The sequence below is a fragment of the Nicotiana attenuata genome, chromosome 3 (genome assembly GCF_001879085.1).
Source record: "Nicotiana attenuata strain UT chromosome 3, NIATTr2, whole genome shotgun sequence".
Lineage (NCBI taxonomy): Eukaryota > Viridiplantae > Streptophyta > Magnoliopsida > Solanales > Solanaceae > Nicotiana > Nicotiana attenuata.
In genome coordinates, this window is record NC_031991.1 from 15,748,221 (window position 1) to 15,773,086 (window position 24,866).

Genomic DNA, 24,866 nt, shown 5'->3' on the forward strand with positions numbered 1-24,866 from the left:
ATATATGTATCAAATATATATCACACGTGTCTCCACACATACGTAGACATATATATACATTTGATACACGTGATAGATACTACACAAATGATACACAGAGTGATACACATATCATCTTTTTTCATGTTCATCTTCTACTCCGAATTTTCAACTCAAATTACCTCAAAACTCCACCAAACCATCCCAAAACTGAGAGTCAAACTCCTTAAGATGTACCCAATCTATTCCAAGAACACCCACTCAAAAGAAAGTAAAAAATTTAACCTTTTTTGGTTACAAATAGCTAATTGGCTAACACTGGTAGCATTTAACTAATATTAGTAATATTTTATGAATTGGCTAATTTTTATGTACTAATTTACTTATGGACGGACATAACTAGTAATTTCCCAAAAAAAAATCAGATAAATGAAAATAAAACCTAACCACGGATGCAAACCAGAAATTTTATTTGCTGTAGTTCACTGCGATGACTCCTTCCCTGGATAATGGTCCCACCGCTCCAATATCAACCATATTATAAAGACATCTCTGAAGTGAAGGACCTGAAGAACAACTCCTCTGCCTTCAATATGGAAATTACCTACGTCTAAGCTAGAATGGAAGAAACTGCAAGTGCACCTACCATACCAGAATTGCACCCCCCAAGTCAGATGCACTCGTCTTGCTCAGCCACTGTATGTCACACCTCAACTTTCAACTAAGAAAAGCATAAAAGAAAAACATAGGGCATTAAAATTGAAGTTAACGAGGTCTGAGCTTTCTAAAAATTCATTTGTTTGTCAATGTCCATGGCATATAACTAACTTCTGCTGCTTCACTGCATATGTGTTTTTGGACTGGTCAAATGATAAAAGATGTATGAATCAGCACCTTCCGAATTATATTCCTGAGCTAAATAATGCCACCAGAACATCTGCTTGTAAAATATCTACACCAAAACAAGAATTGATTTTGCTGCAACTACAATCAATTGCCAAATAACATTATCATCAAGTCCTTTTTCCTTTTTCTTTTTCTTTTGGAAGGTGGGGGAGGGGACAATATATCATTGCTACTTTATATTTACACAACAAAATGAACATATAAAAGGTCATTTCGAGAGAGAAAAAGCTACCGAACTTCTCCATCCTCACCAAATTCCCCATCTTTATGATCCTCATTGTCACCATCCCTAAGAGAACCACTCCGATGATCTCGCTTTTGTTTCTTATGCTGGCCCTCGGAATTAACTTCAGAACTCCACACGTGCTGGTCCACCTATTACATCAAAGCTCTATGCATTAGAAAGTTTCTCCCTAATCTTCAGATATTTTCAAAGATGATATCAGACCTGTTTTGACTTCTTATGATCATTATCATGTCTGTAAGAATTTCTTGAATGATCTTTCTCATTTTCATTGTCATCAAAGGAACTCATATGCCGCTTGCGGTGTTTCTTATCTCTGTCACTTCCTAACCTTTTGATCTCCTCGAAACTGTATGTATCAGCCTTGTCGCTGTCTGTGCCATCTTTCTTGGTTCTTTCCCTCTCTTTCCTGCTTTTATCCCCTCTGTCTTTATCCCTTCTATGCTTTTCCTTCTTCTTTTCTCTATCTTTCCTTTCCTTCTCTTTTCTTGACTGCAGAGCCATAATTCAAGGCTAGTCAGCTCACCTTGGATGCTTTGACTACATCTATGACCAAGATGTATATATTGATTTGTTATTAGGTTTTATTTTTGGGTTTATGTCATATATAGTTACATAGAGTATGAGAATCCTTTGCTATTACACGCAATATCTTACAAATAAAATATTAGGCGTTTATAAAGAAGTAATTTTTATTTGTTTCAGTTCAATAACTTAAATTAACCAAATATATCCTTTATATGTCGCAGTATACATTTATTTGGTTGTATCTCAGCACCCGTATCCGCACTCGGAATACCCCCAAATCCAAATATTTATGTAATGAAGAATCTGACCTCTAGATCCCCACCCGTACCGGATACCCGCACCCGAGTCCGAGACACATAGGTTTAAAGAGAGCTCCTTAGAATCTTATGGTTCAATAAGGGTGAATCTAAACTTTTCAGAAAGACAATAGAAGACAATCCATATCAACCGATATCACACCCATACCACCCACATCTACAACCCAAAATACGAAAGTGAGAGGAGAATAAGGGTTTGTAGTAAGTCAAGTACCTTATCCTCTTGCCGCTTCCGCTCCTTCTCTTTTGCCTTTTCTTTTAGTTCACTAATGAATTTGTCAAATATTTCCAGAAGAAAGCTCTCTTCGCCCATTATTCTGTAAAATAATAACAGCAAAAATAATCCATTCAATGTTACGACATAATGAGAATGTGAGAGTATGAGTAAAGAAGATATTAAATATCAAAAGCATTTCGTTACAGCAAAAGAGGATAGAGAAGTTAAAAGTAGAGATCATAATAATTACTTCACAGGAATCTAGAAACAATCCACAAATATCAGAAATGAAAAAACTAGTAACTGCTAGGTATTAAACTCTCGGTGTTGAAACAACTAATAATTGATATCAACCCATTTCCTTTGAGCGACAAGTAATTAAAAGTGATTTCGTGAAATGGTAATTCACGCTATACTATAAAAGACATAGCCAACTTAAACGTTGAGGAACATAAGCACCATATTATTCATCATATTGACTATTCTAAGTTATTTTCTAGAAGTATGTGAATTAATGGGATTAGAATATTGAAGGAGTTAGTTTTTGAAAATAATATCAATTATCAGAGTTTCCAAAGATCTGATCCTTGCAGTAATGATTACTAATTCTAGATCAATAAAAGCCAAAGTAGCTCCGTGCCTATCTCCAAAGATGGATTTGCAATCCTCCCATTTTGATGATGCAGTAATTTCCTGCAATCAGAGGAAAACAGATATACTGTTTTAAGGAAAACGTCATGGGATCGTTGCAATGTGAGAGATTATAAACTTTTTACTATACCTTTGATGTATGCAGAAGTTCATAGAATTCATCTGCTAGACGTTTACGTCTTTTAGCTTCTTTTTCTTCTCTCTCCCTGGCCCTTTCCAGTAACTCTTCAAAGACAAACTGTTTGGATGAAACAAGCAAATTCAATACTCAATGACTCGGCATGTCCAAAAGCATAGAGCAGAAAGTTTAGAAAGGAAGCATGGCAGAAGATGCAACATAGTCCGTGTATGACTTCTTATTCCTCCATTTGGAAAGGCAAGGGGGATAAGTTCTTTAAAAGTACTATTATCATCTTTTTGGAGTAATCCCTCATATAATATGGCTATTTTTTAACAAAGTACCTTACAGAGGTTTTGAAATGTTAAAAGTTCACTGTAAGCATACAAGAAGCTAACCAACTGTCTAAACATAAGTCCTCGATAAGATACCTTGCAATTCCCGAGTACATAAATTATAGGTTTAAACCATGAAAATAAAGAACTTCCAACACCCAAATGACATCAGAATATCCCCATTACAAAAATACAAAATAATTTTGATATCATCCAGTTATGTTGTTTCACCAAATTTGTAGAGTAAAACTCTAACCCTCTATAGCTATTACTTAATGTACATCTAACCATAATAAACAGAAACAAGGCAAACTGCTTTGGCATTAAGCAACTTGAGATATGTGCTGTAGGTGTAATATTAAGCACCGCTGTCCAGGAAAGAAATAAAGTAACTATGGGAATGGTCGCACGACAATAGAAGCAATAACCTTCCAGCATTAGCGGACGACATTAAAACTAACAAGTCCAATGACCCACTCTTCTGCAGCTCTTTTCAGGAAATAGCCTTCAGTAAAAGCAGAAACTAACACCAAATGTTGGATCAATGTGGTCCTCGCCTTTTTGCTAGAAGGTTTCAGGTTTACTTGTTAACCGACGCACAAGTCTTCTTTTAACTCCATTACTAAAAGATGCAACAATTTATACGGTATAGGTTGTGGGCTTGTGGCTGATACTAATGAAAAATGACACTAACCCCAGCTGACTGACTACCTTGGAGTTGCCAATTTTGCTTTCATAAAGTGACCAGCTTCCAGTGAAACATAACATGGAAGTACCGCTTACGCCTTACCACTCAGTCCAATCAACTTACTCAGCACCTCACCAAACACAAAAAGGAGACAAATATATACAGATTTATATAGTGAAAGAGCGTACTTTAGTTTCACTTAAAACTCAATTCTAACAAAAGCTCGATGCGGAACAGAGTATACAGTGCCTTAGCCATAATTAGACCTTTAAGTTGGTATCTGATATTGGTGGAGAGCTAATATCCTTTGCAATTGCAACCTTAAAATCTTCAAGCATCCAGGTTGATGTCAGTCCTATCTGAAAACAGAGACGGCTCAGCAAAAATATTAGGTACTGACCAGAGCACCGCAATGGTTAAATATAAAGAGTAATGGTTACCTCAGCCATCCTAACTGCATCTCTAATGCGTGACTTGTCATCAAGATACTGCAGCAAGATAACCAAAATAAGATATTATATGGAGCCTCGTCCATGCATTTGAGTTACCATTAAGTCTATAAATTACAAGCAGGGTGATGGCATGAAATTTTTGTCATGAATACATCATTTCTCGATTTGTTCAAAGTAGGACATCTGAAATACCACAATGCAATTGACTTGATTGCATTGATCAGGTTGAATTTGAAGGCAAAATCAAGCACCACAGTTTGGATAAAAGCAAAAATTATTGAACGGTATCTCTGTTAACAAGAATCAGTTATGCACGTTAACAGTAATACAAACTTTAAGCATAGAAGTCGGCATCTTTATCTCAGAAGAAAAAAAGGATGTCAGCATTTGACTATGAGGGTGTTTGGCTAAGCTTATAAGCTGGTCAAACTAGCTTATAAGCATTTTTCGGCCTATCTACGCGTTTGGTAAAGTTAAAAGTGCTTATAAGTCAAATAAGCCAAAAGCCATAAGCTGGTCACCCCCAACTTATGAATTTTTAGCTTATAAGCACTTTATGTTTGACCAAAAATTTTACTATTTTATCCTTAAAATATTTCTTTTTAGAACAGAACTCCTACATCGATACTCACCGTCTCAAGTATTCAACCTAAACCCTCCCACCCCACACCCCCACACCCCCACCTTCCACCTCTTCAAGTCTGCAATTCTCATTGACTATTTAAGATAAGCAAATTATCTATTTCTTTGCATACTTATCTATGTGATTGTGTATTAATCTTTGAACTGTATGTAATAAATGAGGACATATCAAATTTTTGGTGTATTTAAAATAAAATAACAAATAGAATATTTTGTATTTGAGTCGATCTGGAATCTAAAATTTTGAAGAAATTACGCCCTTATAAGTTTAAACAGTTCTAAGGTTATTTAAGTCATTTTAACAGAAAAAGAGCTTATCAGCACTTTTTAATCAAATACTGCAGCAACTTAGTATAATTTCAGCACTTGTACCCAAACACGTAACTGCTTATTTATTAAATCAGTTTCAGCACTTAAAAGTGTTTTTCAGCACCTAATGCTTATCGGCTACTTCAAATCAGCTAAACCAAACGGGCTCTATATTTCGAAAACGCATCTAAGAAAATATGATCAAATCTAATCATTGAAGGAGAGTAGGAACATGATCATTACTATGCTGAGGATACCAGCATGGACCTCTTTCATCAAGCAAAGAGATAAATACGGATAACTTTGATCATTAACTTAAATTCTTTTAGGAAGGGGCAGAAAATGAAAGAAGATATCTTTTAGTTAGTGGAAGTGTCTAGCCAAAGGCCAAAAGAGGCTTGAGTTTAGGAACTAGGTTTCTAAGTAAAATTTCTCTAGTGGGAAGTAGTTATTGGATTCCTCCAAATCCCAAGGAAATATGGCCTCCATACAAATGAGTGAATGCAAAGTAAAAGCAATAACCATGTGAGACATAACATTCATCTAGCAGGTTAACTTTTTTTTTCCCTATTGCGTCTTATAGAATCGGAAAAGAAACATCTAATCATTTCCGAGAGAATAACTCTAGTCCAAACTCTCCTTCCATTTCTTTAACAATGATTTTCTTTTTCTTTTGATAATGTGTTTAAGATTGGTAACTGCCTCTCATGAATTCATAATGCTTTGACCCTAGATGTTACCAATATTAACGCATTCTCCATCTCTTTAGAAGTGTAAATGTTATACAACTTGGCCATATGATAGCTTAATTAATTCCATAACCTTTGGATTACAATTGATGTTTGATAGTTAACATCGCCTTATAGAAAGCAAGTCTTCTCACATGTATACTCCTTTCTTATCCACACCCAGTCGTTGTCTTTTGATTTATCAATTTTTATTTTTATTTTGAAACTTGTATCCAATAAACATTTTGGGAAGTATGTAAGATCCTAAACCCTTTTTCCTGCAAAGATTCTTCTGTGTTGGAAGTGCATAAAAAGAACTTCCCAAAGTTTCAGGGACTCGAGGACTTCAAAAACTGCTATTGAAATCAACTTTTCAAGGTTCTTCAGATGATCCAAAATACAGCAATTATCCTCCCAAAGAACAAATGACAGACTTTGACAAGCATGCTAGCCGAACATATCTTCTTTAAGTAAGGCCCCCTTTTGTTAAAGGAATTTTCTTTTATGATGAGGTAAGATTTTATTAGAAAAAACAGTATCAAGCTGATACTGTTTCTTTGTAAGATTCCTTTTGTTAAAGCAATTATTCTAACCCATTCACAACGACATTTCTTTTTGGCACGCATGCTAGTCAAACATATTTTCAGTAAGTAAGGCCCATTTACAATGATATTTCAAAAGCAAAATTTCTCCCAACAGACACTATGCACCTACAGGTGGGCTTGCGTAACAAGATAACGTTTCCATATAATAGGGTGGAGGAGAGTGTTGTTGAAACATTGTACAAGAACTTGCAGTTCTTCCAGTATGCAACTACTTGTAATGCTAAGCTAGAGTGCCATCCAAATATGTGCTAAGGTATGCATTCAGGAGATCGTATCATCAGAAATGACAACTAAATATCAATGGATCACTCTAAGTACTAGTAACCTTCTACTAAATATTAATGCATCACCCAAAATACACGTAACGCTGTAGTTTATGTTTTCTTTAAGAAAGCCTTCCCTCTAGTTTATGCTTCTCAAGAAAAGAGCAAAGTTTATATCATGAAGCTTGCACTAGTAGAATCTGTCAGAGATTCTGTCTCTGATTGAAGAGCAAACAAAGAAGATCGTGGAGGCATGTCAGGCTTCAACTGGTAATTGACTAAAATGCTTCAGATCAAAAAATTTCTAACGGCTGATTTAATAAATCCCGTTACAAACTGTAGTTGACAGATATATCACCAATTTAGTCCTTGCTTGCTTTAAGAAATCAATTTGGTTGTTTGGCACCATGATCTCTGCAGAACACTCAGTTTGTAAATTCAATCTGTGTTTGTCTAGTGGAAAGGATATGAAAACCTTATAAAAAGAAAATCTGTGCACACACCTTTTCACATAGCAATTGTGCCACAAAAGTATAGTCCTTTTTCTCTAACCTCTAAATTCCATATCCTACAATATTATTTCCATCAGTACCTCCTTTTCCTCTTTGATATCAGGCCGAACTAAGCATGATTTGGTAATACTAATCAACAATAAAAAGCAAAATGCTATCATCCACATAAATTCACATGAAACATATCTCCCACGCCATAAGAAACTTCACCAGTACATTTGTGAGCCAATGTACTACTTAGATAGATACTAGCAACCTATGTTCACCTGTTTCTCCAGCTCATCAAAAACATCTTGAAATAAGTCTTTTGCTGTTGGCCCTGAGGTATTTGATGAGACAGCCAGATATGCAGGTAAATCTTTGACCTGAAAGCACAAAAAATAAAGGAGATTCTTGGTTATGAAATTCAAAAAGAACACAAAACAAAAAGGAAATTAATGAATATAATCACTCTCAGGGAAAGTAAGAAAGAATTAATAACCTTGATGCAATAATCACGCCAGTTAGTTTTTGCATTAAGTATTCCCGCAGCAACATGCTCTTCCATCAGTTTTCGGAACTCATCACGATTTTTACGTTCTGCTTTCCTCATTTCATCCTATTTGAATCCATGGTATATGTTCAGTAAGAAAGAGATAAAACAAAGTCTCAAAAGGTAAACTTAATGGAAAACCCCAGAGTCCAATTAACAATATACCATCCGCAGCTTCCTATGCTCCTCCTCTTCCCTCTCTAAATCACGTATATATTCCTAATGTACAGAAAAAGAAAAGAAAAAAAAAGGTTGCAACATAACTTCAATGCTGGTGCTTACAAAATGAGATGTTAAAAAAATTGTTTGTGTAAGTAAAATAAGAACTACCTGGAAAATCTCCAAACGGTCAATTTTCTCAAGGCGAGAGCATCTTTCATCATCTTCTAAGCGGTCCTGAACTTTCCGCCACTGGCTGCTGGCCTGAACAAAAGAAGTCAGCAACAAAAGAAAGCTCTACCTCCTGGAAATGGAAAAACATAATATAGGAACTGATGCTAATTCCACTGGGACAAATACCTTAATAAAGTCACAGGATTTTAAAAATTCTAAATACTCCACTCGGTTGCGCTTCTGCTCCTCCAATGCCCTTGCACGCTCCTAAAAATGGTTCAGTACAAAGTAATAAGATAAAATTTCTCTTTAAAGCAGACCACTTCTAGCAAGGAACATCATCTACACTTGCATGAAAGTATTGAAAAGCTTCTTCTATTTTTTGGGGCGAAAGGGAGCAGCAGAGGGAGGGAGAAAGAAGCGTGCCATGGTTTCGATTCAAGCAAAATTACACTCTATACAGGAAAGACGGAAGGGTGAAGATAAGAAAGTGTGTGCAGAAATACCAATTAAAAGTCTGTTTAAATTGGAATTCATCGGTGAACAAATTTAAAATGCTGTCGCCCCTTGAGAACCCATTTAAAATTTATTCAATTAACACTAGATTTTAAGTTGAAACTTTAAAAACACTTATTTTTTCCCTCTTTATACCAAAAAAAAAAGGTCAACAAATTAAAAGACGTTTTGCAGAGGGAATGGAATGAATATTTTTAAGGTAATGAACCGAGAACCTAACTCAATTCTGAAAGCTAAGGTGGGGAGAATTGTCCAAGACCATATAAGGAAACTACAGCCCATACACCTAACTGATGAGGCATTCTTACACATTAATCGCATGCCCAAGACTGGACAGAGCATAGAGTAACCTACGTGGCTAATATTGAATAGTCTAGCATCAGGATAGGTCTGCCTCTTAAACCATGTTTAAGATTGTCCAAGACCATATAAAGGAAACTACAACCCATAAGCCCAACCGATGTGGGATTCTAACACATTAATTGCACACCCAAGACTGGACACTTTTGGGGCGTTGAGTAACCTTGGTGGGCTAACATTGAATAGTCTAGCTCTAGCACTACCATGTTTAAGAAAATGGACCTTGTGGCTTGTGCCTAACTCAACATGAAAGGCTAACTCAATTAGTGAGGCTTGTCCAAGATCATACAAGGAAATTACAGCCTGCAACTTAACGAATGCTGGATTCTAACAAATACAAGCAGACAAGAATTGATTGACACAAGGGCAATCCACAACTTCTTGTAAGTGCCTTCCTTTACTAACAATGTGGAAGAAGATTCACCTTTTTCTCAAGTTCCTCCATATAATCTTCAAAAAGGTCCTCACGATCTTTTGCTCGTTCAACAGCTTTAAAACGTTCATCATGTTCGAATATGGAGATTGCCTTACTGAATAATCAATAGCAGATAGTTAGTGGATCAAACTGAACTTGCACAAATGATGAAGCAAATTCAAGGTACACAAAAAATACAAACAATGATCAAGAACAGAAAACCAGCAGTATACAAAGCATTACAAATGAAAGACAAACCTCCATCTTGTAGATGGTGCCAGCTCCTTGCACTCCTGTGGAAGATTGAAAAATAACAGCAATTGTTGTGAAAATTATCAAATCTTTTTTTTTTAAATAAGTGAAATATACCAAGTGTCTTACACATTAAGATATATCAAATGGAAGAAACTCACAAAAGAAAATCATAAAAAGAACATTTCGCTTACTTCTAACATTATCCTGAAATCTTCCCGAGCTTTCTTCTGTTTAATACGTCTCTCTTCAGCTTCCAGTTTTTTCTTATGGCTTAGATACTGGAACAGAACACAGAACTTGCTATTAAGCTACAGATCTTATCTTTTTTTAAGTACAGTATGCTGAAACATTGAAGCAGCAATTGACCCATTTCAGATATTTGTTATGTAACCAAAACATCAACTGGAAAGGGAAAATTTTCTATCAACTGCATCATCATCAAATGCCTACTAGGAGAGATACCTCATTAAAAGCTTGCTTCCGCTCACCAAGAGATTTTAGAGCACCATATCTCCGGTCATTGATTATTGCTCTCATTGCCTGACAAATACAATTCATATCAAATGATCTTCCTCAATTATTCGGCATGCACAAAACAAAGCAAGTAATAAACCTGATCCCACGTCCAGTCAGACCCAATATTTGCAGACTCCAGAAGAATTTTGAATGCACTCTTCGCCTCCTGAATTTAGCAGCCAAGAGTTGAAGACAATATGCAAAAGGATATCATAACATGCAACGTAAGCAATAACTCAAGGCAATAAAGCTCAGATACTAAAACAGGAGAATAGGAGAACGAGAAATTTTCAGAACATACAACAAAGGGAGAAAAACGGAAGAACAATTAAATTTACCGCTTTGCTCTCATAAACTAATGGTCCCGGCTCAACTGTTTTCTCTTCTGATGGAGTAACACTTCCTGTTTCAGATATCATAGCATCTTTCTTAACTTCCTGCATTTAAGGCGCAACATCAAGCACAAAGTACAAAAGAGAAAAACTCAATCGGAACATAATCTTCACCTGTTAGCAATTGACTAACAACTGCAGTACATTGTTGGATCAACATCCAGCTAATAAAAGCTTTCTTAGGGTTTTAACCACTAGTACTTACCTAATCACATAATTATTTCAAAAAGGCAAAGTACCTCCGTATTTTCCAGAGAAACTCCATCTTCATACACTACTGAGTCCTGAGCTGAAGGAAACTCAGAACTAGTCCTGCAAAAATTGAAGTCCAAATATGATAGCAACACAAGCCAGAGGCAAATTTAATCTGAAACATATGAATCTTTCTAGCATACACTGGTGTTGCAACAGAATTTTCCAAGGTTACTGCTGTTCCATTTTTCTCTGAAGTAGCAACAGCTGGCGAGGCTGGTTCCAAAGAATTCTGCATTTCGACTGCACCAATCGTCAGGGAAGAAATATTACCAGATAAACTTGATTCTGAAGCCACAATAGCTGGTAAGTTAGAAACTGGTGCCACAGCAATTGGGCTTGACATAGCTCCTTGTGCTGAGACTGGTGAACCATTTGCACCGGGGGATGATGTTTTCACACCAGAAATGGATCCAAAATCAGAAGCGTGTGAAATACTATCCCTTTCTTTTCCCAATCCCTTGACTAAATCCACTTTCATACTCTGACGAGCCAACTGTGGATGCATAAATAACAGATTTTTGAGAAACAGATACAACAAAACAGAATATTTTCCTCTTTTTTTATCATGCAATTAAAGCAATGAAAAATCCATATTGGATTTAAAATTTAACATCACCTTGACTTCATCAGGCATTTTCCATTTTGACTTTCTAGTAACCTTGTTGTAGTAATACCTGTAGAGAATAATCAAAGCAATCAGCATTATGCATAAATAACACACAAAAGTATCCACACTGTAAAAGAACAACCAGAACAAGGACAAGAAGAACCTATATAAGTTACACACTTTTTTCCCTGAGGACTTGTAAATTCTCTCCAGTCAGTTGATGCATCCGCCCTCTGTCCCCAATGAATACAGAATGAAAGCAGGTCAAGTCAAAAAACTGAACATACAGTATCTCAGGAATAGATATCAGTAACTTCCAGCTGTACAGTCTAGGATGGAACATGGAAGCATGCGTGCAGTGGGTCAAAACAACATATGCATCAAGAAAGACAGCCCTCAAACAAGCGATAATCAAAAACCAAAGAAAACATGCAAATTCAAATGTTGAATAAGAAAACACTGACATTAACACCAGTCAGACGTTATTGATATCCCCTGCCAAACTTCAAAAGAGAAAAGGAAAAGGCCCAAATTGCCCTTGTCGTTTGTGAAATTGTCTACTTTTACCCTCCTTAAAGTTGGGGTCAATCATACGAACAAAGAATGAAGGTAACTCCGACGATATATCATATGTTCCCTCCAAAGAGAAGAAGTCAGGACACCTATGGTTTCTCATTGTATGACACATATTTAGGCAAATAGATCCAAAGAAAACGTGCATTGTAGCCTCATCTTAAAGTACTAGTCAAAGAAACTTGTTGCTTCGTATATCCATTTATGATTCAACTAAGTCCTAGAACACCTGAATTAATTTCCAAAAGTTTATAAAGTTTATTTGTGGTTTGGGACCTTCCTCAACAGATTAATTTTTGGGGTCTTGGCAAAATCCTAAATTATCATTCTTCCACTTTTTTACTTCTTCCATGTTTTGTGCATATTTATCTCAATAGGATAATATTTTATGCTTTGAATAGCAACATTACTGCTTTGTAAGTGTTCAGCTATGTTGCGCGGACTCTCCAAAATGTTGCCGCACCCATGTCAGATCCTCCAAAAATACACTACTTTTTGGGGGATCCGACACGTATCTGGCGACATTTTCGGAGAGTCGGAGCAACATAGGTGTTCAGACTTACTTATACCTCCAGCTCTTAGTCCCTTAATATTTGTCCCTCGCCTTAAACAATCAAAGTCCAAAAATCTCAACCAGCCAAACTACTCATCTGTAAACCAGAATGAAAAGAGTGAACCTCAGTCTTACATCAAGTTTCCACTCTCCATCTAGCTATAGAGTGACAATGACATTACATTAATCAAGACAAAAAAATTGCTGGTAAAAAAATGGCCCAAAATAATCATGTAATGCATATGCTTAACACACATCTTTTAGACCAATAGTGGAAAATACAAAATTTTTTATAGCTATACTGGAAACAAAAGGCAAATGAATATCCCAAATGAAGACTACATGTCCTTCCTCCGTAGTCAAATCTGATGATACGCTTTGGCGATGTTACCTACCAAATAAAAGGCCTGCTAGATGATCGAAATCGCTCAGGTCAGTGAGGACTCACTCACTCACCTACTCATCTGCTCTCTCTCTCCGAACATTATGCAGAAATCACAGATGTTCAGGAAAGAAAGAGTGTTGAAGCTTCATACTTCAAGAATAGGATAAAACTTTTTTTTTAAGTACAAGAAATTGGATAAAACTAAACCGTCACTACCTGCATAAAGCAAAAGACTAAAAGCTGGCTGACAAGTGACCTCACCTCCATTTCTGTCATCAGCTCTAGAGGTTTCTCCCAGCTAGAGATTCTTGTCCTTCGATTATAATAATATCTACAAATCAATTGCAGAATTGTAAGAAAGTTAGTAATTGGTTGAAGTGATAAACCCATAGGAAATATAATAACAATAGCAAGCATGATTGGCAAGTGATCATTAAAAGATGCTGAATTAGCAATACCTACTAGCATGAATCCACATGTAAAAGATGTATGATGGTAAATTGGGGTCAAAATAACTTCATTGATTGAGGTGGATCAAGTTCTGCTTATCAATAGTCAGATAGAACTTGGTCGCAGTGAATGGCAGTCCATGCGGTGTCTTTGGCAGTCCGAGGGGACTCAGACTGCAGGGCACATTGACTTCGATACTACTGGAACAAAAATGATGGACAAAGCAGTTGTAGGTGGATACTTGAGGGACTTCTCGACAGTGATGGGAGCCAGTTTACCCACTACTTGTTCGCAGACAACACATTAGTGTTTGTGATGCAGACATTAACCCAACATGGTATGAGATAGTATCAAGATCTGAAGATAAACCTCACAAAGTATGAGATCATGTGAGTGGGCGGTGCAGTGGACCATATCGATTTGGAGCTCTACCCGCTATACATCTTGGTGTGCCTTGTGTGCGTCTAACAAGGACCAAACAACGTGAAAAGTGATGGTTGAAAAGAGATTAACAGGATGGCAGAGGAACTATTTGTCAAAAGGGAGGAAGGGAGTACAGAGTGCTTTGTCGACTATTCCGACATGCTTCATGTCACCGCTACAAGCACTGGTTAGTATTCATATAAATTAGAGAGACTCCAAAGGAACTGCTTATGGGAGTAAGGAAAGGGGGCTCCGAAGCTTCACTTAGTCAGATGGGAGAGAGTGACGACACCAAAGAGATGGGGAGGCCTCACGGATAGATTTTCATGTTTTCAGCAAGGCTCTACATAGAGATTTGAGATCGAGGAACAAGCTCTATGGAGGGGGTAATAGCGGAAAAACATGAAAGGTGGATGGGGCCAAGGACTTGAAACACATTTTCCTTTTGGGAGCAGCCTGTGGAGGAATATTATGAAGGGATGAGACGAGTTCAACGGATACGTCATATTTAGGGTTGGGGATGGAACTAGGGGCAATTTTTGGCAGCACATGTGGTGTGGTTGATTCACAGTTTCACACATTTCCAAACATATACAGAAAGAAATGACAGAACAACGGGTAAGGATGCATGAGGAGGAATTCAATGGGACTTGAAGTATAGGAGGAGTGTCTTGAAGATTGGGAGATAGATGAACTTGAAAGCCTATTTGAAATGTTCTACAAGGTAAACGCATTGCTTGTCAAACAGGACTAATGGAGATGGGGTTGGGATCAACAGGAGGCTCTCAGTTAAGTCGTACTACCATAAGCTTTTGGTTAGAGAAGAACTAGCATCCCTGTATCTATCAATTTGGCTGGGACACCAGAAAGGTATGATTTTTGTCTTGGTTGACAGTAAGAGGAGTGATCTCAACAGCGAAACTAGAACGAGGAGGATTACATATGTCAGTTGGTTTTATGTATAACACTTCGTGTAAAGATATAGATCATCTCCGTTTGCATTATATGTAGCATATCAGCTATGGTGGGAGATTTTGAAATGCATTATATGTAGCATATCAGCTATGGTGGGAGATTTTGAAATGGTTCGGCTACAATGGAGGATGTCAGGCACAGTGAAGGAGGCAATATTAAGTTGTGCTTTCAGAAGAAGGGAGAGAAGACAAAGGTGTGGGATGTTGCTCCCACTAGCTCTTATGTCCTTCCTTTAAAGGGAGAGAAATATGAGAGCTGTTGAAGAGATAGAAAGTGATTGTGTACATTGATGAATATTACCTCTAATTTCTTTTTGGTGCACCAATTAAAATCCAGTTTGTAAGGAGATTGGGTATCTTTTATAGAGAATCATCTTTTTTGTGGATTTTCTACTTTATGGTTATACAGCTTATTTTCCAAACTAATTCCTATCATAATAAAGTTATTTTACCTTTAAAAAAACATAGTAAAGAGTGCATATAGAAGCATTCAGCCGTAAGATATTGTTTTGATGCATTCCACAAACTCTTCTACTTATTTCTCAAAGTTACACTGTAGCAAGGGCATGGAATAAGATGCTAAACATGAGAGATATCAGTTGAGTATGCAAGGAAACATGAAGAACCATTTTCCAGAGTCGCGACAGAATTACAAGAAGAAATAGACATTGCTTGGGAAGTGACATTTCCAGCAATGATGTGGACAATTTGGCGAGAAATTGAAGAGTCTTAAAGAGGAAAGGAAGTGCTAACTGTCAACTTGCCTGGCGAGCAGACATCTGAGATAAGCAGCACATTTAACATTTTGACAGATGGCGTGTAGCAAGACGATCTAGAAAGAGGGATAAAAGCTCTAAGTTCACATCATCAGCTTCTATTTGATGGGAGCCCTCCCTTTTTTGGATGCCCAGAGTGAATTCCTCTAGGAACAACTGAACTATTAGCCAAAGGTCTAATGACTCTCAAATACACGTGTTCTAGGGAATTGAACGTCATATTCTTATGAGTACCTAGGTGAATATAATCCAAAAGCAAGGATTCCGATAAGTCAAATTCGGCATGCTCTTCTTTTAGTGTCTGGAGCACTCAAACTATAAATGATTGGATCTGGATGAAAAGCTAATACTTTTCCACTCCTTTTCTTGTATACCAATGTTTTATATCAGTACATTCACTGGAATCTTAAACGTTTGCTTACCAAAAATTGGAGTATCATAGAATTGAAAATTTGACTCTCTTAGTGACTACACACACCCATTAACCTTAACATGTTACCAAGTATTAAAACCAAGTCAAAAAGGGAAATCACATACTTCTTTCCATTTCCAGAAGTATGTTCAATCCAATCTGACGGAGTAGCCTCAACAGAAATTGCAGTATCATAGAACTGAATTTGACTCTCTTAGCCATTACACACACCCATTAACCTTAACATGTTACCAAGAATTAAAAACAAGAAAGAAGGTAATCACATACTTCTTCCCATTTCGAGAAGTATGCTCAATCCAATCTGACAGAGCAGTCTCAACAGAGTCAACCCCGTAAACAGCTTCCTGAAACCCAAAATATATTAAAAACATTGAAACAGATAGAAACATAAACAATTAAACACACTGAATTCTCACTGGAACAGCCAAGTGGGCTGCTAGTTCCCCAGTCTTCTGCATATTTGTCACAGAGTTCACATTATGATTACTTGTTGACATCCAGGGTTGTCCCCCTGACGGAAAACTATGATCATGTATCTGCATCTGATACTGGGAGCTGGAAGAATCTGCATTTACCTGCTGTTTCCCACAAGATGAAGATGGCAAACAGAAATGACGAATTTCAACAATATGATGAAAGAAAACATTGAAAACTAATAAAACAATAACCGCAAGAGCTCTTCTCAAGGTCTTACATTATATGAAGAAGATAATGGCAAACTTGGGCCACCTGCACCAGGCATGTGGTTATTTGACATTGGAAGATTTGGCTGGAGTGGTGCTTGAACAGGAGTGACAGGCCTATTTCGCTGAAAATCATGGGGTGTAGGCGGTCCTTGAGGCATGCTATGTCCTCCTACTACAGGTCTACCAGCAACCTGTTGCATTGGTTGAGGAAATTGGATTTGTGACGGTTGAGGAAGCATTGCAACATTTGTATGTCCAAGTGGCTGAAATTGTTGAGATGGCCCGGAAACATATGGTTGTGCCTGCTGGGGTGGAAGCATAGGCTGGAACTGCTAAAACGTGGGAAACATAATTATCATAGCAATTCTATAGTCAAACACCATTTATCCCTCCGCCCCAGCCCCCAAAATACGTAAAAAAACTTTACCTGCAGCGACATGGATGGAATAGCACCCTGATGAGGACCTGGAGGACCAGCCAAAGGCGGAATAGGAGGCTTCTCAACCAACATTCATGCAAGGGAGAATGATGAAATCAGCAATATAACTACTTTTCAATCACATTTATAGCCTGTTTGGCCAAGCTTCTAAAATCAGCTTATTTTGAGAAGTGCTTTTCTCAAAAGTACTTTTAAAAAAAGTGCTTTTGGTGAGAAGTAGTTTGTGTTTGGCTAATTAATCAGAAAAGCACTTTTGAGCAGTAATTAGTGTTTGGCCAAGCTTTTGAAAACTGTTTCTAAGTGTATTTTTCTCAAAAGTACTTCTCAGAAAAGTACTTTTGGAGAGAAGCTACTTTTTTCCGCTTCTCCAAAACTGCATCTGCTTCTCCTCAAAAGCACTTTTTTTCCTTCCAAAAGCTTGGCCAAACACCAAAAAAGCACTTTTGGCCCAAAAAAAAGCTTGGCCAAACAGGCTATTAGTTGATTTTCCAATCATTGCAACAATGTTGAGAGTATCCATGCACAACTGCCTAAATTAATTCGAAGGACAAGACCTGAATCTGGGAGACAAAAAGGATAGTAGCATGAAAACCTTTTTCTTGTTTTGATAAATCAGATAATCTTTCATAATAACAAGATGGTGTAAAACTGTGTACAAAATAACTGGTGTGGCTCAACCACAGTCATCATCTAATCAATACAAAGCTTGAAATGAGAATAACGACAGATAGCAAACATATGGCCTATCATAGCGTTTGACCAGAATGGACAAAATTATAAGTATCTTTATCTAAAGGCTTGGGTTCAACTGCTTCTGATGGCCAAAGTGTCTTTTCTTTTCGGGTTACAAGAAACACATCTTTTAATGCAAAAATTTTGTCAAACTAGGATAAAACTAGAATATATTAGTGAGACTTCAGCTAAGCTAGTTAAGATGCAACTCACTGGTAGTTTATTGAGTTGAGTTGTTATTCTAGACGGGTATGATTACTTTTTAATAACCATCTGACATAGTCTCATTCCACCCCACCCACTATCCATTAATACACCTATCCAAGCCAACTAGTTCTTTCTACCTTTGAGCCACAATGTCCAAATCAGCCGTTAAGGGCTCTCTCTGTCTTTACCAGGTAATTGCAGAGTACAGAGTACTGAATCTTTTAACTTATGACAAAACTTCCAAGAAAATTAACACTGAGAATTGGCCAGAAAATGAAGTAACTTTCTAAGAATCTAAGTTGCTCCGAGATGGCAGTTTAGGTACCGTACCTGTGTCGACACGACACTAGTATGGGTGTGGGTATGGGATTCGTACCGGATCTGGTCAATCAATTTTGGATACTTTGACCACATCAGACAGAAAATTTCAAGACGAGATACAATTTGATTCCCGAAATCAGAACTAAAACTAGGGTAAATCTAAAGAAAATAGCATACCTTATATAGGAAATCAATCATTTACTTATCTACAACTTGAGAATAAAGAAATTCACACTTTACAAGCTAAGTATTCCACAAAATTTCTCACTATTTAGAGAGTATTTTTATATTTTCATTTTTTTTGAATTATTTTTAGCCGGATCCCCCCACCCGTATCCGTACTAAGACTCATATCCCCGAATCTTAGAATTTACATCTCGAAGGATCCGACCTCTAGATCCGCCGCCGTGTCCAAGCAACTTAGCTAAGAATACATGAAATCGTCCACCTCACTCTCATCTAAACTTAGAAGAAAAGGAATCTACACTAAAACGGGATGGACGGAAAGCACCGTCAGACGGAAGAAAAATGAAAACAAACTGATGGCCATGTGATGCAAAAAGTAGAACTACTTTACAAACAGAATGCATTGCAACTTGTACTTGAGAGTTGGAGGTGGGAGAAGGGGAGGGATAGACAGTTCTCAGTCAAATTATTCTATTACAAACTTCTAGTAAGGAATGAAGTAGACTTCCCCCATTTTTCGATTTGGATACCAAGGACGCCCAAAAAACGTCGCTTCTTTGTGTGGTTGGCTGCTAAGGGAGCAATATTGACTGCCGAGAATTGAGAAGGAGAATCATACGTGTTAGCTGGTGCTATATGTGTAATTGTTCAGGAGAAGATGTGGACCACTTACTACTACATTGTCAAGTAGTTACGCGCCTATGGTGGGAGGTCCTAAACTGCTAAAGAGTACAATGGGTCACGCCAAGAACAGTAAAGGAGGCAATGTATAGCTGAGCTTTCAGAAGGAGGAGGAGAAGACCCAAGGCATGGGATGTAGTTCCAGTAGCTATATATGTGGGTAGTTTGGAGGGAAAGGAATAGGAGAGCGTTTGAAGGGGACGAGGATGATTTTGTACATGTAAGGAGCAGCCTCATGTCTCTAGTTCCTTTTTGGTACACCCATAAGGTCTTGTTTGTATAGATGATTAGGTGACTTTTGTAGAGAAACATATTCCGGTCAAAGTTGCTGTACTTTTTGGTATACTACTTGTATATGGAGGCTAGCGTCTGGAGTCCTGTGCAACAAGAAAGTGCCACTGAAACTTAAAGGTAAGTTCTATAGAGCGGTGGTTATACCGGCCATGTTGTATGGGGCTGAGTGTAGGCCAGTTAAGAATTCTCATATCCAGAAGATGAAAGTAGCCGAAATGAGGATGTTGAGATGGATGTGTGGGCACACTAGGCTGGATAAGATTAGGAATGAAGATATTCGGAAGAGGGTGGGCGTGGCTCCCATGGACGTCAAGATGCAGGAAGCGAGACTTAGATGGTTCGGGCACGTGCAGAGGAGGAGCCTAGATGCCCCGGTTAGGAGGTGTGAACGGTTGACTTTGACAGGTACAAGAAGAGGTAGAGGGCGGCCTAAGAAGTATTGAGGCGAGGTGATCAGGCAGGACATGGCGCAACTTCAAATTTTCAAGGACATGGCTCTGAATAGGGAGGTGTGGAGGTCGAGCATTAGGGTTGTAGGTTAGAGGTAGTTGGGCGTTTTTCCGGCTAGTCTGATAGTGTTTTGTCTAGGTCTGCTAGCGGTTTTTGTTCTTCACACGATTTTATTTCCAATTTTTATTTTTTTCAATTTTATTATTAGCATACTTATTGTCCTTCCACTTATTTGTTGTTACGATGCTGATACTATTTGTCTGGTTTCTGTTGTTGTTACAGATCTTTTGTCTCTGAGCCGAAGGTCTCCCGAAAACAGCCTCTCTACTCCCCGGGTAGGGGTAAGGTCTGCGTACACCTTACCCTCCCTAGACCCCACTAGTGGGATTATTACTAGGTTGATGTAGTTGATGTTGATTTCCCTTACATTAATTAAAATTAATTACCTTACTAAAAAATAGGGCCAATAGCATTTTTAGTCCATGTGTTATTGCATTATTACATTTTAGTCCTTGGATATGTGAAGAAGCACATTTGACCTTCAATAAAGCAATGTGTGTGTCTAGTCCTTATACTAAGGAACATTAAACAAAATTATGGGCTGTTAAACATCAAGGACAACAAATTCAGGCATATAATTTTCCCTTGTTTTGTACTCCATAAATTATTTCTTGTAGTATTCTGCTGGGTTAGTCATCAGACGTGGCAATAAGTTGAAAAGCAACATTGAACGCTCAAGACTAAACTTTGCATTTGTTATCGTCATGTTCTGTTTCTATCTCGTTTAAGCATGCAAAGGTCATCTGAGCTTACATTTAATCAAATCCTACATAGTTTCAGAACAAAAATTCATGGGAGCAACTGGAGAAGTGGAGAACCCCCACCGTCAAGCAGCAATCGCAGGCAGAGGCTTCCAAGGATAACGAGCAGCATCTGGCGACGAAAAAGCCTGTTATATCAATGAGAAGAAACCCAGAAATTTGCCGAGGTTATTATTCATTCTCCTTACCCTCGGGAAAACCTCCATTTTTCTATCGCTACTTTCACATTCACTAGTATTTCATATGGTGTTACTTTCAGTTTTGCTCAGCTCGTCATTTTCATTTGCCAATTTTGGTGAATTTAGATTTTGTAGCTTGCAATTTCAGTGTTCTTAAGATTGAGATGGAAAATATTGCAGATAATCAAGGAGTCTCTATTGGCTCTGAATGGAAAAGGAAGTTCAAGTCCCGTATAAAATTGTTAAGTACATGGGAGACAAACACTACCATTGAATTTCAGGAAAGTTCTTAGTCTTCAGTTGAAGAATTCTACAAGGGAGAGGAAAGGTTTCTTTGTAATGGCAGATAATGTAATTAAAACACATAAATAGGGTTTTTTCTTGTCTTAAGTTTTTGTATTGAAAGTAACACGGAATACCGAATTGCCCTTTGTAGAGTTAACAGTCCATTATTTGTTTGGCTTCCATTAGTCTAAGGACTAAAAACATACACATTGCTTAATGAAGGTTAAACGTGCTTCGACGCATATCAGAAGGACTAAACTAGGAACCTCTGTTAGTAGACCTTGACCTCTGGTTGTCTCTATTGTCATAAGTTTTACATAAGTTGTTAGACTCCAAAGATGAGTGCCAAAACTAACCTCTCCAAGGAAACGCTTTTAGATAACCTACTCATGCTCCTCCTCCTCCTCCTCTCGTTCTTAGAGTGGTCAACAAGCTTCCAACCACGTAACCTTTTGTCAATCCCTTTTAGAAAGAACATGCATCACCCATACTCTTATAAGGATAAATATTAAGAAATATTTTGACTATCAAACTCAGGAAGAGTAAAGCAACAACCCAAAGCAAACAACGGGGAAAATAATGAAGTAATTTCCAATCAGAAAGCCTGTAGGAGTTCCATTCCAGAACTCGGTCCCTAAATGTATCAAATCAGAGGTGTCCTCTATAGGCAGCCCATCAAGAAGAAAGTAGAAACAAAACAGATCAACCTACTAGTCCTTAGTGGAAGCTATCCTCAACTTCTCTGTGCTCATAGAGACACTAACAGCAGCACAGATGTCTCAACTATTAACTGTAATAAATTCAAAATATGACTGAAGAATGATAGGGACAGAGCTCTGCTATCAATATTCTCCAGGAAAAGAATGTTGTCGGTAAAAGACGAAAACCGAAAGCAAACGTGATAATAGAATCTCAACCAATTCTTTTACCTACTGCACATCAGTTTTAAGATCATTCTTACTCTAAATATCCACCACCAAAGTAAACAGAGCAGACTGACAAACCACGTCACCTCTTTGTTAATAAGGGTTAGTTTCGTAGCAACAAAATTCAAGTTAATAGTAAACACATGTAAGACACAAACAAATTCTCCAGGAGCAATACCTAGGAAGATTTTAGAAGAACGTACTTCCATTTATGTATATTGCCTCACGTGGGTGACCGGGGTTCAATCCCCAGCAACGGCGTACCTTTCTTTCCTTATCAGAAAAAAAATGTATATTGTCTAGACATATGTTAGTCAAGGCAGAAGACTCTACTGATAGAGAAGGCGTAAGATTCTAACAAAATTAGTAAAGAGGATTAGGCCTAGGATAGTTGCTCTCATAACAGATTTCAAACAAAACTATTGAAAGACTACATTTTTGTTATTAAGACAAAATATCTCTCTCTCTCTCTCTCTCACACACACACATGTATGAATGATACAGATTGCATATTCATTATACCTTGGCACACCTCCATTCAGCAACTACTATGCCTTCCGGGAAGCCTTTTCTGATAAAGTAAGGTTCATTGATGTAGTGGAGGAAAATTCCGGTATACAAGTGGTATACAAAAAGTGGTAGAACCTTATTCTCTACATACACAGATTTTGACACCAACGTATTCGATGTACCAGAGATACCAAAGTATTTGATGTATAAATACCAGAGAATGCATAAGAATTTTATATTAAACCGAAATTTTCTAACTTTAGGAACAGGGAAAAAGATTCTTCCAGAAGGAATACCTGCATGCCAGTGAAGTGAGAATTATTAGCCATGGCAGGATGGCCAAATCAGAAGCAACCCTGGTAAACATCAGTGGTTTCACATCAGAATATTTATGCAATATGTCGAAACATAAGGACTAAGAAACATATGTAAAAACATGCCGAAAGATAAAATTTCATGTTATACAACCATTGAACTAAGCAATGGATAACATGGTAGAAAACACAGTGCAGAAGTACATAGCATGTCATGCCATATTTTGGCAAAAGAATCTCAAGACAAAATATAGCGGCATTAAATCAAATATGAAAATTATAGCATTAGATGCCCTCCATGACAAACCCCATACTGGTGCATTTCAAAAGGATTTACATTATATGCTCCAAGCAAACAAAGGTTACCTCTTGCTTAATAAAACCGGTATATTCAGTCTGGAAAGAAATGAAGCTCTGCAAGCAATGAAGTTCCAGGAACAAAAAAGATTAAAAAACATTAAAAAAAAATATAACATAAAGCACATTAAGCAAAGTGGAAGAAGACCTACATAGAGAAAACAAAAAAAAACTCCTTTTTTACTACATTGACACACACATGCATGCAGATAGTAATTTCAAAAATTAAACTTTAAAGAGTCCAAGACTTCAAAATTGGGTCTATAAATTACTAGAAATTTATTAGGGAAACTCATTATTGGTGCAATACAAATTGTAATTAAAATCGACCCAAAAAAGTTGTTTACCAAATTAATAGCTCAAGATTATTAAAGAATATCCCACTTTTTAATCAAACAAACCCTAAACCCTAAGAGAAGGCAAAAGGAAACCCAGCGTTCTGTTATTAATTTCAATCAAACAATCCAAGCATGAGGAGTCAATTTTGCATTTCAATAGAGAGGATACTACCAATTTAATGTGAGGTTAACACATACGATGTCTTGTCTTCTGGTATTTCGCGAAAAATATGAAGCTTGGATTGGAGTTAGGAAAAATTGCGGCAGCGACTATTCAAGGAGCCGTTTGGAGGGATCTATTCCAGTTTTAAGAATAAAGGAAATGGTGTACGATTTTATACAAAAACGGATCACGTGACGTTAAAACGTCATATTTTGTAATAAAACAATAAAAGTAGAAGAACAATATTGCAGAAAAAGTAATTTTTATTGAATTTTGGAATAATTTACAAACGATAGCTTAGCCACAAAGTTAAACTCTGTAAAAGATAGACATTCGCTCTAATTACAATTTTATTCATAACACTCCCCCTTGAATGTCTACTCAATAAGTAATGTGCATCGTTAAAACCTAAACTAAAATAAAATCCAATGGGGAAAAAATCTAATAAAGGAAAAAGAGTATACATATCTTAACAATACGCCTTTTGGTTGCCGCATTAAAAACCTTGCAAGGTAAACCCAGTGGGACAAAACCTTGTAAGGGAAAAAGAGTGCAACGCGTATTAAACTCCCCCGATGAGAGCATCATTTCACATCCTTGAGCCTTCGCATCCCAATCTTGTGCACTAGCTTCTTGAAGGTTGACATAGGTAGAGATTTTGTGAACAAATCAACTATATTATCACTTGAACGAATCTGTTGCACATTGATATCACCATTCTTTTGAAGATAATGT

General features: G+C 37.3%; 1 protein-coding gene across 10 annotated transcripts; it reads right to left on the reverse strand.

The window, feature by feature from the left end:
* On the reverse strand, positions 431 to 24,271 carry LOC109223342 (pre-mRNA-processing protein 40A-like). 10 transcript variants are annotated; one of them, XM_019387613.1, is made up of 33 exons: positions 24,167 to 24,271; positions 23,640 to 23,687; positions 23,256 to 23,315; positions 17,356 to 17,424; positions 16,937 to 17,260; positions 16,659 to 16,820; positions 16,510 to 16,586; positions 13,448 to 13,517; positions 11,856 to 11,908; positions 11,685 to 11,742; positions 11,209 to 11,561; positions 11,053 to 11,125; positions 10,760 to 10,858; positions 10,519 to 10,587; positions 10,368 to 10,445; positions 10,097 to 10,183; positions 9,909 to 9,943; positions 9,660 to 9,765; positions 8,546 to 8,626; positions 8,357 to 8,449; positions 8,192 to 8,245; positions 7,976 to 8,092; positions 7,761 to 7,859; positions 4,424 to 4,471; positions 4,250 to 4,342; positions 2,973 to 3,080; positions 2,832 to 2,884; positions 2,189 to 2,291; positions 1,334 to 1,621; positions 1,137 to 1,260; positions 808 to 931; positions 631 to 700; positions 431 to 545 (listed from the first exon to the last, which is right to left on the reverse strand). In XM_019387613.1, the coding sequence occupies exons 3-31, from the start codon at positions 23,286 to 23,288 to the stop codon at positions 882 to 884; spliced, it is 3,057 nt and encodes a 1,018-aa protein (XP_019243158.1). In that variant the 5' UTR covers positions 23,289 to 23,315; positions 23,640 to 23,687; positions 24,167 to 24,271; the 3' UTR covers positions 431 to 545; positions 631 to 700; positions 808 to 881. The 10 variants fall into 10 exon arrangements, with proteins under 10 accessions (XP_019243158.1, XP_019243157.1, XP_019243155.1 ...); XM_019387612.1 differs by having other exon boundaries at positions 626 to 700; XM_019387610.1 differs by having other exon boundaries at positions 626 to 931; positions 1,118 to 1,260; positions 16,937 to 17,257.

What these genes read in the sequence shown, in the direction of transcription:
- LOC109223342 (XM_019387609.1), bottom strand. Translation starts at nt 23,288, where the DNA reads ATGGCTAATAATTCTCACTTCACTGGCATGCAG. An exon ending in AATCCTGTGACTTTATTAAG is followed by an intron (nt 8,450 to 8,545) that starts GTATTTGTCCCA and finishes TCTTTTGTTCAG; the next exon opens with GCCAGCAGCCAGTGGCGGAA. An exon ending in GGTGAGGATGGAGAAGTTCG is followed by an intron (nt 932 to 1,117) that starts GTAGCTTTTTCT and finishes GTTTTGGTGTAG; the next exon opens with ATATTTTACAAGCAGATGTT.